The 13,551-nt window shown below is 39.8% G+C and overlaps 3 protein-coding genes across 3 annotated transcripts; 1 reads left to right on the top strand and 2 right to left on the bottom strand.

The window, feature by feature from the left end:
- Nucleotides 1-2,580: 2,580 nt before the first annotated feature.
- Nucleotides 2,581-3,468, top strand: LOC134010940 (hemoglobin subunit beta-2-like). The gene is made up of 3 exons (XM_062450285.1): nt 2,581-2,739; nt 2,840-3,062; nt 3,213-3,468. Exons 1-3 carry the CDS (start codon nt 2,648-2,650, stop codon nt 3,339-3,341), a joined length of 444 nt encoding a protein of 147 aa, XP_062306269.1. The 5' UTR covers nt 2,581-2,647; the 3' UTR covers nt 3,342-3,468.
- Nucleotides 3,469-7,989: 4,521 nt separating this feature from the next.
- LOC134010935 (hemoglobin subunit beta-like) lies at nt 7,990-8,845 on the bottom strand. The gene is made up of 3 exons (XM_062450271.1): nt 8,687-8,845; nt 8,362-8,584; nt 7,990-8,210 (listed from the first exon to the last, which is right to left on the bottom strand). The coding sequence occupies exons 1-3, from the start codon at nt 8,776-8,778 to the stop codon at nt 8,082-8,084; spliced, it is 444 nt and encodes a 147-aa protein (XP_062306255.1). The 5' UTR covers nt 8,779-8,845; the 3' UTR covers nt 7,990-8,081.
- A 3,503-nt stretch (nt 8,846-12,348) lies between these two features.
- LOC134010966 (hemoglobin subunit alpha-1-like) lies at nt 12,349-13,143 on the bottom strand. Its single transcript, XM_062450319.1, has 3 exons — nt 12,983-13,143; nt 12,648-12,855; nt 12,349-12,564 (listed from the first exon to the last, which is right to left on the bottom strand). Exons 1-3 carry the CDS (start codon nt 13,075-13,077, stop codon nt 12,436-12,438), a joined length of 432 nt encoding a protein of 143 aa, XP_062306303.1. The 5' UTR covers nt 13,078-13,143; the 3' UTR covers nt 12,349-12,435.
- Between the last annotated feature and the right edge of the window lie 408 nt (nt 13,144-13,551).

Below are 13,551 nucleotides of genomic sequence, written 5' to 3'. Positions count from 1 at the left end.
GAACTACAAAAAAAAACGTATAACAAGGTTATTTGTAATAGCCTATACTTTTAAACTAGCCTGGTAAAGGTTGTTTAGCCTATACACAACCAACCTGACGTCAAATCGTTAAATCGTTCAGAAGGTTCAACTCAAATATTGTCATGCTAATATGAATGACAATAGCCTACATGTGTTAAAATATAAGCACTTGTAATCACTTTTGGAGACAGTGGCCTCTTACGTGCCTGTCTCAAAAACAATTTAACAATTGAAAGTAACCAAGAAGTTTAACGTAGCGTAATCTCCAAATTGATCATAACTGCATGGCCAATGTTAGGCCTGATGGTCAATTTTTTCATTGTCATATAGTCAGGTTTTATTTTGAGCAGATAACAGCGAACTACTGACCATTTCTAAAACCTGATAAAAACATCGCCAAACAATAAGCATGTAAAATGATATAATCATATAGCCTATCATAAGTATATTGATTAGGCCCGTGTGTTAATTCCACGCAATTCATTTACATAGCCTAATTACAAATGATACTGCTAGCATGTAAATAAAATAAAAAAGAGCTTTGCCTATAGCCTAGTAGCCTAACCTATTGTTTGTGAAAAGCCTCTAAAGAAATTGACATTTAAATGACCACAAAAACCAGAAATCGACCGATGCACAATTAGTAATTGTAAAATATGAAATGGAGAGTTAAATAAACAAATATAAAAGTTTATAAAATTCCAACTAGACATCTGTAGGCTACATATGAAAATACAAGGAAATGAGCAATTGCTAAAAAGGAATACAAATTCACCTTCATTGTAATTTTTAGTATGGGTTATAAAAAGTAATAATCTTATCAACTCAATCTACGTGTGAAACTTTGGAAGCTTTCCACATTTTTTTAAGATTAGCGCTTCACTTGGATGCGATTGAAAATAAGTAGGCAAGTTAAGCTCTCGTTTGAGTTTCTCAGGATTTAAACTACATGTTTATACCTATAGTTGATATTGAGTTTTTAGCCTTGTTCGTGCATCGATAGGAGTATTAGAACCATTTTGAGCAATTCATTAGGTATTTATGGGGTTGGACTTTAACTACGAAAGCTGGTTCTTTTGTCTGCATTTAGGTAAATCGTTAGAAAATAGGTCGAACCTTCTCTTTGTCGAAGTTAACTTTCAAATGTTCTGTTTTAACTGTGTTGAAACTATATTAATCTTTTCGGGGTTACAGTCCTCTCATATTGGCCGAATAGGAAATTAGGCCAAATAAACAGCCTTGCATTAGTGTGTCTGTGTGTTCCAACAAAACAGTGTGGGCATTTTACACCCTTGATTGGTTATCTAAAGGCTTTGTACACTTGTACGCTTTATCGCAAGATTATGTGTGGTACCACCCTTTCCCTCAATGTGCGTGGCATGAAGTTAGATTACAAAGAATTTCTCGAGACAGAAGTGGCCTACCAGTTACAAAAGATTAAAGTTAAGGTTAAAGTAGCCTAATTAAATGATACCCAGGGATGACAAGTTTGCCTATCTGGCAATAGCCATTTTATTTTTCCGTTTCATTTAAGTGAAAGGAAGGCTATAGGCCTAGGCTATATGTGAATATCTTTTTTGATGAAGGCTTTACCAACGCTTATAACGGTTTGCTATAGGGTATATGACAAATCAAATCAGCACCCCTCCTTCCAATGGAAACGGGTGCTGTTCATGAAAGGGTCCCAAATTTTGCCCTTTCCACTTGAGAAATGTGTATTTTTTCCCAAAGAGTCCCGTGACGACACATAGAGGTGCCGCCGAACAGTGCGTTTAAGTGCGTTTGCCAAACATGCTCTTAACAAAAACGTTATACTTGTCTCTTATAGGCCTATACTTAAGACGCTTCCTGGATGCGGAAATGTGATCAACTTTGCCTAAATAATTGAGTAGCCTAATGCGCAAAATGATTGAGTATTGAGAATTGAGTAAAACACAAAAATAATGACTTACTGTCGGTACAGAAAACGTTTTACATAGGCTATATAATAATTATTATGATGGTTTTTAATCGTATGTGGTTAAAAATAGTTCACATGATGTAGCGTAGGCATTTGCATAAAGCACAGTAGGTTTTATGACTTGACAATCAGCGTGATGCATTCATGAAATATAATTACAACACCATTTGATTAACTGTGCTCCAAAACATGTTTGCTGGTTTCGGCAAAGGCCTAAAGACTGTATTGTTCCTCGAATCTTTACGCATGACCAAAATGTAGTTTCATTAGTGTTTCAATGAAGTGTGTTTTAGGAGTACCCTAGGGCCTAGGACCTGCATAGGCCTAGGCCTATATATTTCCCAACGGAAACCCAAAGGTTTTCATTTTAATGTTGTTCATTTAGGCAAGCTCTTTGAACCGTATTTGCTAGGAGCATAGTCACTCAAACTCAACTTTACCTTATCACTCGTTTTAGTCAAATTATATTTAAAACGTGCTTATCAACATTCTGCTGTAGCCTACCCTTATCGTACTTTTTATCTTTCTCTGTCGTAGTCCAGCCCATAGTTTGGATTCATCGAATCGCAAGCTGTTGTGGGAGGTCTATTTAAACGCTGCGCGCTCTGGTGCCAAAAATCATTATCTTTCAGCAAAGTACCCTTAGACACAATCAAAGGCAGCAAGATGGTTGAGTGGACGGAGTTCGAGCGCACTACAATCACAAGCATTTTCGCTAAAATTGACTATGATAAAGTGGGCCCTAAGGCTCTTTCAAGGTGACTATAGATTTTCACAATTTTTGAATGCGTAAAACAAATACATTCTTCTTAACCGAGATTATAAACTGAAATTAAAGTAAAATGTGTACTTTTTCAGAACCCTGGTTGTGTACCCATGGACACAGAGGTACTTTGGTAACTTTGGAAACCTGTATAACGCCGCCGCCATAGTCGGTAATAAGATGGTCGCTGCTCATGGAGTTGTTGTCATTCACGGATTGGAACGGGGTTGGAAGAACATGGACAACATTAGAGAAACGTATTCCGAACTGAGCCACCTCCATTCTGAGAAACTGCATGTGGACCCCGACAACTTCAAGGTAGGCTATATATTATTCGTCACAAAAAATGGACTTCGATGTATTTTTGCGCATGATGAAACTTGGTGAGTCTACATCCGCCAGTCTCTCCCGATGTGTTTCTGTCTGTCACACATCTGAAGTGTCAATCTATTTTGTTCTACTTTGTAGCTGTTCGCTGACTGCCTTATCATCGTCCTTGCTGCCGAGATGGGCTCTGCTTTCACCGCCGAAGTCCAGGGCGCGTGCCAGAAGTTCCTGAATGTTGTGATGTCCGCCCTGGGCCGACAGTACCACTAAGTATAGCCTATGAACAAATTAAAACGAGCAAAAAGATCATCCAGAAATCATTAATTGCTGATCATTTGTTTAAATGCATTTGTAAAGTGAATATGTAAATCAGCATAAAATAGGCATAATCAGCAAATGTGAGTGGATTTTTTTATTCGTGCACATCAGAATCAGAATCAGAAAGGGTTTTATTCGCCATGAAAGTTTGCACAGACAAGGAATTTGCTTTGGCAGGAAGGTGCATACATTAAACATATAGGAATCTTACATTTAAATATGAGGACTAACTATACTAAGGGTACATAACTAGCAACACCAAGAGGAACTAGCAGTACTACATGGAATTAGATTTAAAGTAAAATATACAATAGAATATAAAATAAAATATAAATTGCCGTAATTTACAATATAAAAATACCAATAATACAAAATTTACAAAAAATAGAAATGGTACAAGATACAATTGTGTGATGCAGTGCAAAAAGAAATGTGTTATTAGGACATTAACCCTCGGTCATTGTGACCCACCGTTGTATTGCGACAACTTTACCGCATACAAAAACAAAGTGAAGCTTTTTTTTTTTTACCGTCGGGCCGTCTCAGACCCCCCACATTGCGAAGGTTAAAAGAAAATGCTTTTTATTTGTTTTTGTATTGGGTAAAATTGGGTAAACACAACGTTGGTTCGTTGTGAACCTTTGGGTCATGTGACTCGTAGGCAGCACAAGGGTTAAGTCATAAAAGTCAGTGTGAACCCTTGGCCTTGTTGTTTTTGTGGCGTGTGGTATTGGTCCTGATGGACCGCAGCCTTCTGCCGGAGGGGAGTGACTGAAACAGGCAGTGTCCAGGGTGGGAGGAGTCGGCCACAATCTTCCTCGCTCGCCTCAGGGTCCTTGAGGAGTGCAGGTCCTCGAGGGTAGGCAGATTGCAGCCAATAACCTCAGCAGTGCGGATGATACGCTGCAGCCTGCTCTTGTCCTTGGCAGTGGCAGCAGCGTACCAGGTGGTGATGGAGGAGGTGAGGATGGACTCAATGATGGCTGTGTAGAAGTGCACCATCATTGTCTTTGGCAGGTTGAATTTCTTTCGCTGCTGTAGGAAGTACATCCTCTGTTGTGCTTTCTTGGTGAGGGAGCTGATGTTCAGTTCCCACTTGAGGTCCTGGGAGAGGATAGTGCCCAGGAAGCGGAAGGACTCTACAGTGTTGACTGGGGAGTTGCACAGGGTGATAGGGGTGAATGGGGCTGTATTCTTCCTGAAGTCCACAACCATCTCCACTGTCTTAAGAGCATTGAGCTCTAAGTTGTTCTGGCTGCACCAGGTCACCAGGTTGTCAGCTTCCCAGCTGTAATCAGACTCGTCCCCGTCAGAGATGAGCCCAATGAGGGTGGTGTCGTCCGCCAACTTCGAGTTTGACGGATGGATGACTGGAAGTGCAGCTGTTGGTATACAGGGAGAAGAGCAGTGGGGAAAGGACGCAGCCCTGAGGAGATCCGGTGCTGATGGACCGGGGGTCAGAGACGTGTGTTCCCAGCTTAACACACTGCTTCCTGTCAGACAGGAAGTCTGTGATCCAGCTGCAGGTGGAATCAGGCACGTTCAGCTGGGAGAGCTTGTCCTGAAGCAGGGCGGGGATGTCCACAAACAGGATCCTGGCATAGGATGCTGGGGAGTCCAGGTGCTGTAGCGTGAAGTGGAGGGCCATGTTAACTGCGTCATCCACAGACCTGTTGGCTCTGTAGGCAAACTGTAGGCAAACTGCAGGGGGTCCAGGAGGGGGTCCGTGATGGATTTGAGGTGTGCCAGCACCAGGCGCTCAAAATACTTCATTACCACAGAGGTCAGGGCGACGGGTCTGTAGTCATTATGTCCTGTTGGTCTTGGCTTTTTGGGCACAGGGATGATGGTGGATAACATCCTACCTGCCAAAATCCTCCCCCCCCCCCATATCTTGGGACTATAAGATCTGACACCCCCAAAAATTATTTTGGTGGCTCCTCATGCCCTGTAGAGTGTGCCATAAAAAGCTTTTGATACTAGTTGCATAAATGTAAAAGTAAGAAGGGGAGTAGGATTTTGGCAACAATGTTTTTCATACCTGCCGAAATCCTCCCCCCCTCATATCTTGGGATTATAAAATTTGACACACCCCAAAATTATTTTGGTGGCTCCTCATGCCCTGTAGAGTGTACCATAAAAAGCTTTTGATACTAGTTGCATAAATGTAAAAGTTAGAAGGGAAGTAGGATTTTGGCAACACTGTTTTTCATACCTGCCGAAATCCTCCCCCCCCCCCATATCTTGGGGCTATAAAATCTGACACACCCCAACTATGCGGGGATGTGGACAATATGGATGGCAGCACTAACTGGGTAATAGCTTGTCAACTGGTATTGAATACAATACTTTTTTCACTACTAGACACATTTATAATGAAGCATTGGTATTTCTTTGTATAAGTGGTAATGTTATTATAGGTGACAGTGACAGTTTTTGCCATTCCTAATGTTTGTTCATTCATTATCATTCCACAAATTAATCTTAATGTTTATCCAAAATCTCAGGTTGGCTGTGACAGCTGCCTCAGAAGGTTCCATCACTGTTGTGCTATAATCCAACTGAGAGGAATATGTCTGTGGTGCCTGCCGTAAACATCCCTGACCTGTTTTCATGATCAAGCCTCTAACTTGTTAAAACTCTTATTTAAATGATCACTTTCTTTATTTTTTTCTACCTTTTGTTAAATATATCATTATAGTTTTTTGTTTAAAATAAATGTGATGGAACCAATCAAAATGTCATCATTTATTAGATGTTTTTCACTAGCCATTCACAAAGGGAAGGTCCAGGCTTGGTTAATCAGGTACTAAAACCAAGCACTGTAGATTGCAAGTTAGAAGACACAAACTAGGCTGTGGGAAGCAGGATCTATAAAATGGATATGATTGTAAACACAAAACAGTTGTGTGGCAAGTCGTTTACTGAGAGGGAAATAGAAGTTGAATTCTGGTAGGAGGGACCTGTTAGCAGGGGCCTTTTTATATAGCCTACATTTGTAAAATAATGTAGCTATACTCATTTACCAGACGATTATATGCCAATTAATTGGCATATAGTGCATTTAGTAGCTAAGTATACCTATAACAGCAAGAACAACGTAATCAAGAATCAGAAGTGAATAGTTCTACTAAAAGTGATTCGTACAAATGAATACAAAGGATGCTCGCTTTTACCAGACAGTGACATAACAGCAACTACAACATAATTCACATATTACCCTCATTCCGATAATAGGACAGTGTAGCACAACATCGACATCAACATCGTTTTTCAAGTGCAGCTCCAAAGTACGTCTATTTTCTTGAGACAATCATTCGGATTTTACCTACGAGTAGCACGACATACAAATCGTATAGGCTCTCAAGTGCAGCACAACATAACTTATATTTTGATGAAACATGAATTAAAGATCCTGTAAAGTGGACCTGGAAACGAGTTTTAAGTTCGCCACACCACAGAATAATGTGTTATTAACTACCCATCCAAATTCGAATGAAAAAATAACACCGACAAGTATGTTAAATTAGGCTTTGAAATCGTGAAAAAATCAGCAGTCTTCTCTGCTTGAGACTGGGGGGGCGTGTCGCCTGAAGGAGCTGAAGCTCCGCCCCTCGCTGCCTAGTGCCTACCTCCGACCCAGATAATGGACGCTATGTCAAGCCGAACAAAGCCGTATAGAATTAGAATTTATTTGTTCAATGAGTGAAACATACATATGCATATAAATGAAATGTTCCCCTGAGCTGTAACAGTAAAAATGGACACCAGAGACAGCAGACAGTGAGCTCTCCAACTAGGCTACTTCTAACACATTAGCTACCATTTCACCAAAATACCATCATTCTACACCGAGTAGCCTAATATCAATTTAGCGGTTTGCACTAACTCATAGCAGAGATACCTCTGGAAAAGTTATCTAGTATAATTATAACAAGCACACAGAACAGAGTGAAAAAAAAATAATGGGGGTAAGAATTCGGTCCAACACCGGCCCGACCAAAAAAAAAAAAGGCTATAAATGATATCGGCGATTCGGCCCAAAAATGCTAAAAGCCAGATGGCCAGTCCAGCCCTGGCCTATACTGTGGGGGCATCCGGGAATAACGGTTATGTGCTGTAAATGTCTTATTAGGCTATACCAAGAGTGTTTATGTGCACGAATAAACCTTCCTGCTGTTGGCGCAGCCATTCTCACTAGGCTAATGTAGGGATAAACTTATGTCGTTTACGGAGGAAATTGATTCACACAGCTCACATCGGTTAATGGTAGACCGGAATAAGAGAAAGTCTTTATTTGCGTAATTGCATTTATACTGAACATCACGCATACATTTAGTCATTTAGCAGACGCTCTTATCCAGAGCGACTTACAGTAAGTACAGGGACATTCCCCCGAGGCAAGTAGGGTGAAGTGCCTTGCCCAAGGACACAACGTCATCTGGCACAGCCGGGAATCGAACTGGCAACCTTCTGATTACAAGCCCGCTTCCCTCACCGCTCAGCCACCTGACTCCCTACGCATAACGTATGACGTATAAAGACTGTCACATGTTAACACCTGCCAAAGCAAATTCCTTGTCAGTGCAAACTTTCATGGCAAATAAAACCCTTTCTGATTAAACAAATGATAAGCAATTATTGATTTCTGGATAATCTTTTTGCTCGGTTTACTTTGTTCATAGGCTATACTTAGTGGTACTGTCGGCCCAGGGCGGACATCACAACATTCAGGAACTTCTGGCACGCGCCCTGGATTTCGGCGGTGAAAGCAGAGCCCATCTCGGCAGCAAGGACGATGATCAGGCAGTCAGCGAACAGCTACAAAGTAGAACAAAACAGATTGACACTTCAGATGTTTGATACACAGAAACATATCGGCAGATACTGGCAGATGTAGACTAACCAAGTTTCATCATGCGCAAAAATACACCCAAGTCCATTTTTTTGTGACGAATAATATATAGCCTACCTTGAAGTTGTCGGGGTCCACGTGCAGTTTCTCAGAATGGAGGTGGCTCAGTTCCGAATACGTTTCTCTAATGTTGTCCATGTTCTTCCAACCCCGTTCCAATCCGTGAATGACAACAACTCCATGAGCAGCGACCATCTTATTACCTTCTATGGCGGCGGCGTTATACAGGTTTCCAAAGTTACCAAAGTACCTCTGTGTCCATGGGTACACAACCAGGGTTCTGAAAAAGTACACTTTATACTTTAATTTCAGTTTATAATCTCGGTAAGGAAGAACGTATTTGTTTTAAGCATTCAAAAATGGTGAAAAAAGCTATAGTCACCTTGAAAGAGCCTTAGGGCCCACTTTATCATAGTCAATTTGAGCGAAAATGCTTGTGATTGTAGTGCGCTCGAACTCTGTCCACTCAACCATCTTGCTGCCTTTGATTGTGTCTAAGAGTACTTTGCTGAAAGATAATGATTTTTGGCACCAGAGCGCGCAGCGTTTAAATAGACCCCCCACAACAGCTTGCGATTCGATGAATCCAAACTATGGGCTGGACTACGACAGAGAAAGATAAAAAGTACGTTAAGGGTAGGCTACAGCAGAATGTTGATAAGTAGGCCTACTGTTGCGTTTTAAATATAATTTGACTAAAACGAGTGATAAGGTAAAGTTCAGTTTGAGTGACTATGCTCAAAGCAAATACGGTTCAAAGAGCTTGCCTAAATGAACAACATTAAAATGAAAACCTTTGGGTTTCCGTTGGGAAATATATAGGCCTATGCAGGTCCTAGGCTACTCCTAAAACACACTTCATTGAAACACTAATGAAACTACATTTTGGTCATGCGTAAAGATTCGAGGAAGAATACACGGTCTTTAGGCCTTTGCTGAAACTAGCAAACATGTTTTGGAGCACAGTAAATCAAATGGTGTGCGAATTGTGTAAGCATTTCATGAATGTATCACGCTGATTGTCAAGTCATGAAACCTACTGTGCTTTATGCAAATGCCTAGGCTACATCATGTGAACTATTTTTAACCACATACGATTAAAAACTATTATAATAATTATGATATAACCTATAATCGTTTTCTGTACCGACAGTTAATACCTTTTTTGTGTTTTACTCAATTCTCAACACTCAATCATTTTGCGCATTAGGCTACTCAATTATTTTGGTAAAGTTTATCACATTTCCGCATCCAGGAAGCGTCTTAAGTAGGCCTATAAGAGACAGGTATATAACGTTCTTGTTAAGAGCAAGTTTGGGAAACGCACTTAAACGCACTGTTCGGCGGCACCTCTAGTGTCGTAACGGGACTCCCTTTAGGAAAAAATACACATTTCTCAAGTAGAAAGGGCAACATTTGGGACCCATTCATGAACAGCAACCGTTTTCATTGGAAGGAGGGGTGCTGATTTGATTTGTCATATTGCCTAGCAAACCGTTACGGTGAAGCGTTGCCTTCATTAAAAACGATGTTCACATATAGCCTAGGCCTATAGCCTACCTTTCACTTAACTGAAACGGAGAAATACAATGGCTATTGCCAGATAGGCAAACTTGTCATCCCTGGGTATCATTTAATTAGGCTACTTTAACCTTAACTTTAACCTTTTGTATAAACTGGTATATAGGCCACTTCTGTCTTGAACATTTTTTTGTAATCTAAATTCATGCCACGCACATTGAGGGAAAGGGTGGTACCACACATAATCTTGTGATAAAGCGTACAAGCACAAGTTAAGGTCCAACCCCATAAATACCTAATGAATTGCTCAAAATGGTTCTAATACTCCTATCGATGCACGAACAAGGTTTATTCTACAAAACTATTACCCCTGTTAAATACTGTGGTCAACTGTTTTTAACCCTTGTGTTATCTTCGGGTCATTCTGACCCATCAGTCATTGTGACCCACCGTCGTATTGCGACAGATTTACCGCATACAAAGACAAAGTGAAGCATTTTCTTTTAACAGCTAGGCTGTCTCAGACCCCCCACATTGCAAAGGTTAAAAGAAAATTATTTTAATTTGTTTTTGTATTGGGTAAAATTGTGTAAACACAACGATGGTTCGTTATGAACCTTTGGGTCATGTGACCCGAAGGCAGCACGAGGGTTAAAGAGCCATCCGAGAACACCCTGTTTGTGCATCAATTTATTTAGGGTTGGCTGGTCATTTGAATGGTTTTATTTAGGATTTTTACAAACCAACTTACCACACATACATTTTTATTGTTTATTTAGTTTAGGATAAGCATTTCGAAGGCCTAATCAAAATATGTTCGTACTAACTGCTTATTTTGTATGTTTATTTATCAGGCTTTATAATGCAAATGACCATGAGCGGTTTGCTGCTATCTGCTTAACATAAAACACCTTTGTTGATTTCCTTCATGTTACATTATTGAAAAATTCTAAAATATTTATTTTCAAAAAAGCACAAAGTGCTATGTATATGATTTTTAGTTGGATGTTGACTCAGTCCAAAGACTAGATTCCGTTGGCTCTTTAGCACACCATCTTGACTTTCTGAGTGGTGGTCCCGCCCTTCATCATTGATAACATGGGGCCAGTTGTTCAAAAAGTTTAATCTGGATCAGAATTATCTGGATTTTGAAATCCCATGCTATCCAGGATCAGGTAATCCATTTTACATTTGTACTGTTTTTTCAAAGCAACATTGGATTGGATAACACTGATCCAGATACAAACTTTTCAAGATTACCAAATTCAGATTCCCAGTGTTGTAAATGGGACTATGTATGACAATGTAGGCCAATGTAGTAGGCTAGCCAAGTAAAGAACAGGTTCAATAGCCAGCATGTGGTCACTTTTAAGTGTTTTAATTTGAAGACAGAGAAAAAGTCAAAATAAAACAATTCAAACTGTCAGAGCCATCATCTGACCCACAAACAATTGAAAACAAACAAATATACATTCTTCACAAATACAATGTGAATATTTTGAACATGTGTTTCAAAATCAAAAAAAGGCTAAATGTCCAATAGTTAACAAGATTAAAAAACTTTCAAAGTTAGTCTTCGGGTGTGGAGAGACCAGCTTTTTGAAACTCTCCTTTTAGTAGGCGGATCTCAAGTCGGGCTTTGGTTTGCTGAAGTTGGGAAAGAATGATTTGTTCCTCTGCCAGAAGAATCTGTACTTCTGTTCTTACATATAAATAAATGTATAGAATTACATGATACAAATACAGTTTTATTTGACCAATTTCAAGTTTTACATCACATTTTGTTCCTGAAATCCACCTTGAATCCACCCTTCTGCTGGGTGGTTTTTGATCAAGGTATCCCAATCCTACTAAAAAGTTTTGAACAACGCATATTGAAGGTTTGAGCCAGATCAAAACCAAGATTGGATTACGTCATCTAATCCAATTTCAGAATCCTTTTTATATTCTGAACAACCTATTTTCAAGACTTGATCCAATCCAAAAGCCTAAATCCGATCAGATCACTTCTGAATAACTGGCCCCAAGTCTATGACACCCATGTTATTGGTAATATCACCGATTATTATCAATTATTAATTGTGATTAGGCTATTGGCACCGTTATAACGCGTCATGGAAAATAAAGGTTAAATAGTTTGTTAATTAAATAACAACCATATAGGCCTACACTCTTCTGTTTTTCATTTTAGAAGACTAGTTTACTATTTTTTTGTCATGCAGGCTATTGATGAATAATTCTGAATAGGCGTGCAGTGTCAGTGTCTATCACAAAATGTTTTCTGTCAGTGAAACAGACTATTGTAGAATTGAACTGTGGGCTATTTGTACATCAACATCTTAACCATTATTTTCGCTATGACCACATACACAAAGCTAAAATCAAAAATATGTTATCATTTGATTGGTCTGCAATGTTATGTTGGCCTAAGCTATGCTCTTTGTATACCTTAAGTCTTGTCAAAATAATTGGCCACTGACTAAAAACGAATGAAAACCGCAAACAAATGAAAACTCAAGTTCATTTGTTTCAACATTTATTTAGTTTTGAAGTACAGAGTGCCCCTGGGCAATGTTGTCTCTGAAATATCTCTGAAAGATGTTCAGCAGTTTATCGGTACTTCTCTTGCAGAGCCAGAGACACTGCAGCGAGGAACTTGTCAATAGACACATGAGCCTCTGGGGTGAAATCATGGGCGAACATGATGGCCAGAACCACGATGATGTTGTGGCAGAAGATCTGGGGTAAAAAAAAGCAAAGGACGCGTCAACGTAACAAGTCACAACATAGCACTAAAACCCAACTATAGCTACTTTGCTAACCTTGAAGTTAGCAGGATCCACTCGCAGTTGGAAGGCGTGCAGCTCACTGAGGCTGATGAGACCATTGGAAAGGTCGTCGATTTTGGAGACGGCTTCACTAACACCTTCAATGATAGTCTTTCCATGACTCCTCACAGCATCAGAGCCGGGGCTCAGGTCTGGCCAGTGAGAAAAGTAGGTCTTGGTCTGCGGGTACACCACCAGCATTCTATAAGAAAATAATATGAATGCATTTTAAAAGGGCACCCATAGCTTATATTACTTTATAGGCTACAGGCCTACGTCTATAATTTAACTTTGGTCCAAACAACTATTCAAAAACACCTTCTAAATACCTGGACAGAGCGTCGGATCCGACTTCTTCAGTTTTAGGTGCCACCTTGGCCCAGAAGGCCTTAACGGTTGCCTTGTCCTTAGAACTGAGACTCATCTTGTTTGTTGTCTTTGACAGATTGAATCTAGTGAAGTTTAGTGACCAGCTCTCAACTGCGTGCGTTTTATATAAGCTCGTTAAGTGGTCACACCCAACCTCTACGTGTGAAACTTTGGAAGCCTTCCACATTTTTTTAAGATTAGCGCTTCACTTGCATGCGATAGAAAATAAGTAGTTATGCTCTAATTTGAGTTTCTAAGGATTTAAACTACATGTTTATACATAGTTTATATTGAGTTTTTAGCTTACTTCACTAGGCCTATAATGTTTTAATGGCACGGTGACCAATTTTGCGCAGGTGGCATGTTGCAATAATTTAACGGGATTCCACGTTAAAATATTACAATATTTATAACGGTCGGCTTACTTATTGTACTTTTATTAGGATTATTTAATTGCAAGAGTGCTGTAGTATATTGTAGGCTACAGTGTACATAAGTAAAAGTTTACCCCATGACTGCATGACAGAAT

Source organism: Osmerus eperlanus, chromosome 2 (assembly GCF_963692335.1).
Source record: "Osmerus eperlanus chromosome 2, fOsmEpe2.1, whole genome shotgun sequence".
NCBI classification, from domain to species: Eukaryota; Metazoa; Chordata; class Actinopteri; order Osmeriformes; family Osmeridae; genus Osmerus; species Osmerus eperlanus.
This window is presented reverse-complemented; position numbering and strand designations above follow the sequence as displayed.

Coding starts and splice junctions, on each gene's coding strand:
- LOC134010935 (XM_062450271.1), bottom strand. CDS start 8,778: ATGGTTGAGTGGACAGAGTTCGAGCGCACTACAATCACAAGCATTTTC. Junction 8,585..8,686: donor GGCCCTAAGGCTCTTTCAAG/GTGACTATAGCT, acceptor GTACTTTTTCAG/AACCCTGGTTGTGTACCCAT. Junction 8,211..8,361: donor TGGACCCCGACAACTTCAAG/GTAGGCTATATA, acceptor TCTACTTTGTAG/CTGTTCGCTGACTGCCTGAT.
- LOC134010966 (XM_062450319.1), bottom strand. CDS start 13,077: ATGAGTCTCAGTTCTAAGGACAAGGCAACCGTTAAGGCCTTCTGGGCC. Junction 12,856..12,982: donor GGATCCGACGCTCTGTCCAG/GTATTTAGAAGG, acceptor ATTTTCTTATAG/AATGCTGGTGGTGTACCCGC. Junction 12,565..12,647: donor TGGATCCTGCTAACTTCAAG/GTTAGCAAAGTA, acceptor TTTTTACCCCAG/ATCTTCTGCCACAACATCAT.
- LOC134010940 (XM_062450285.1), top strand. CDS start 2,648: ATGGTTGAGTGGACGGAGTTCGAGCGCACTACAATCACAAGCATTTTC. Junction 2,740..2,839: donor GGCCCTAAGGCTCTTTCAAG/GTGACTATAGAT, acceptor GTACTTTTTCAG/AACCCTGGTTGTGTACCCAT. Junction 3,063..3,212: donor TGGACCCCGACAACTTCAAG/GTAGGCTATATA, acceptor TCTACTTTGTAG/CTGTTCGCTGACTGCCTTAT.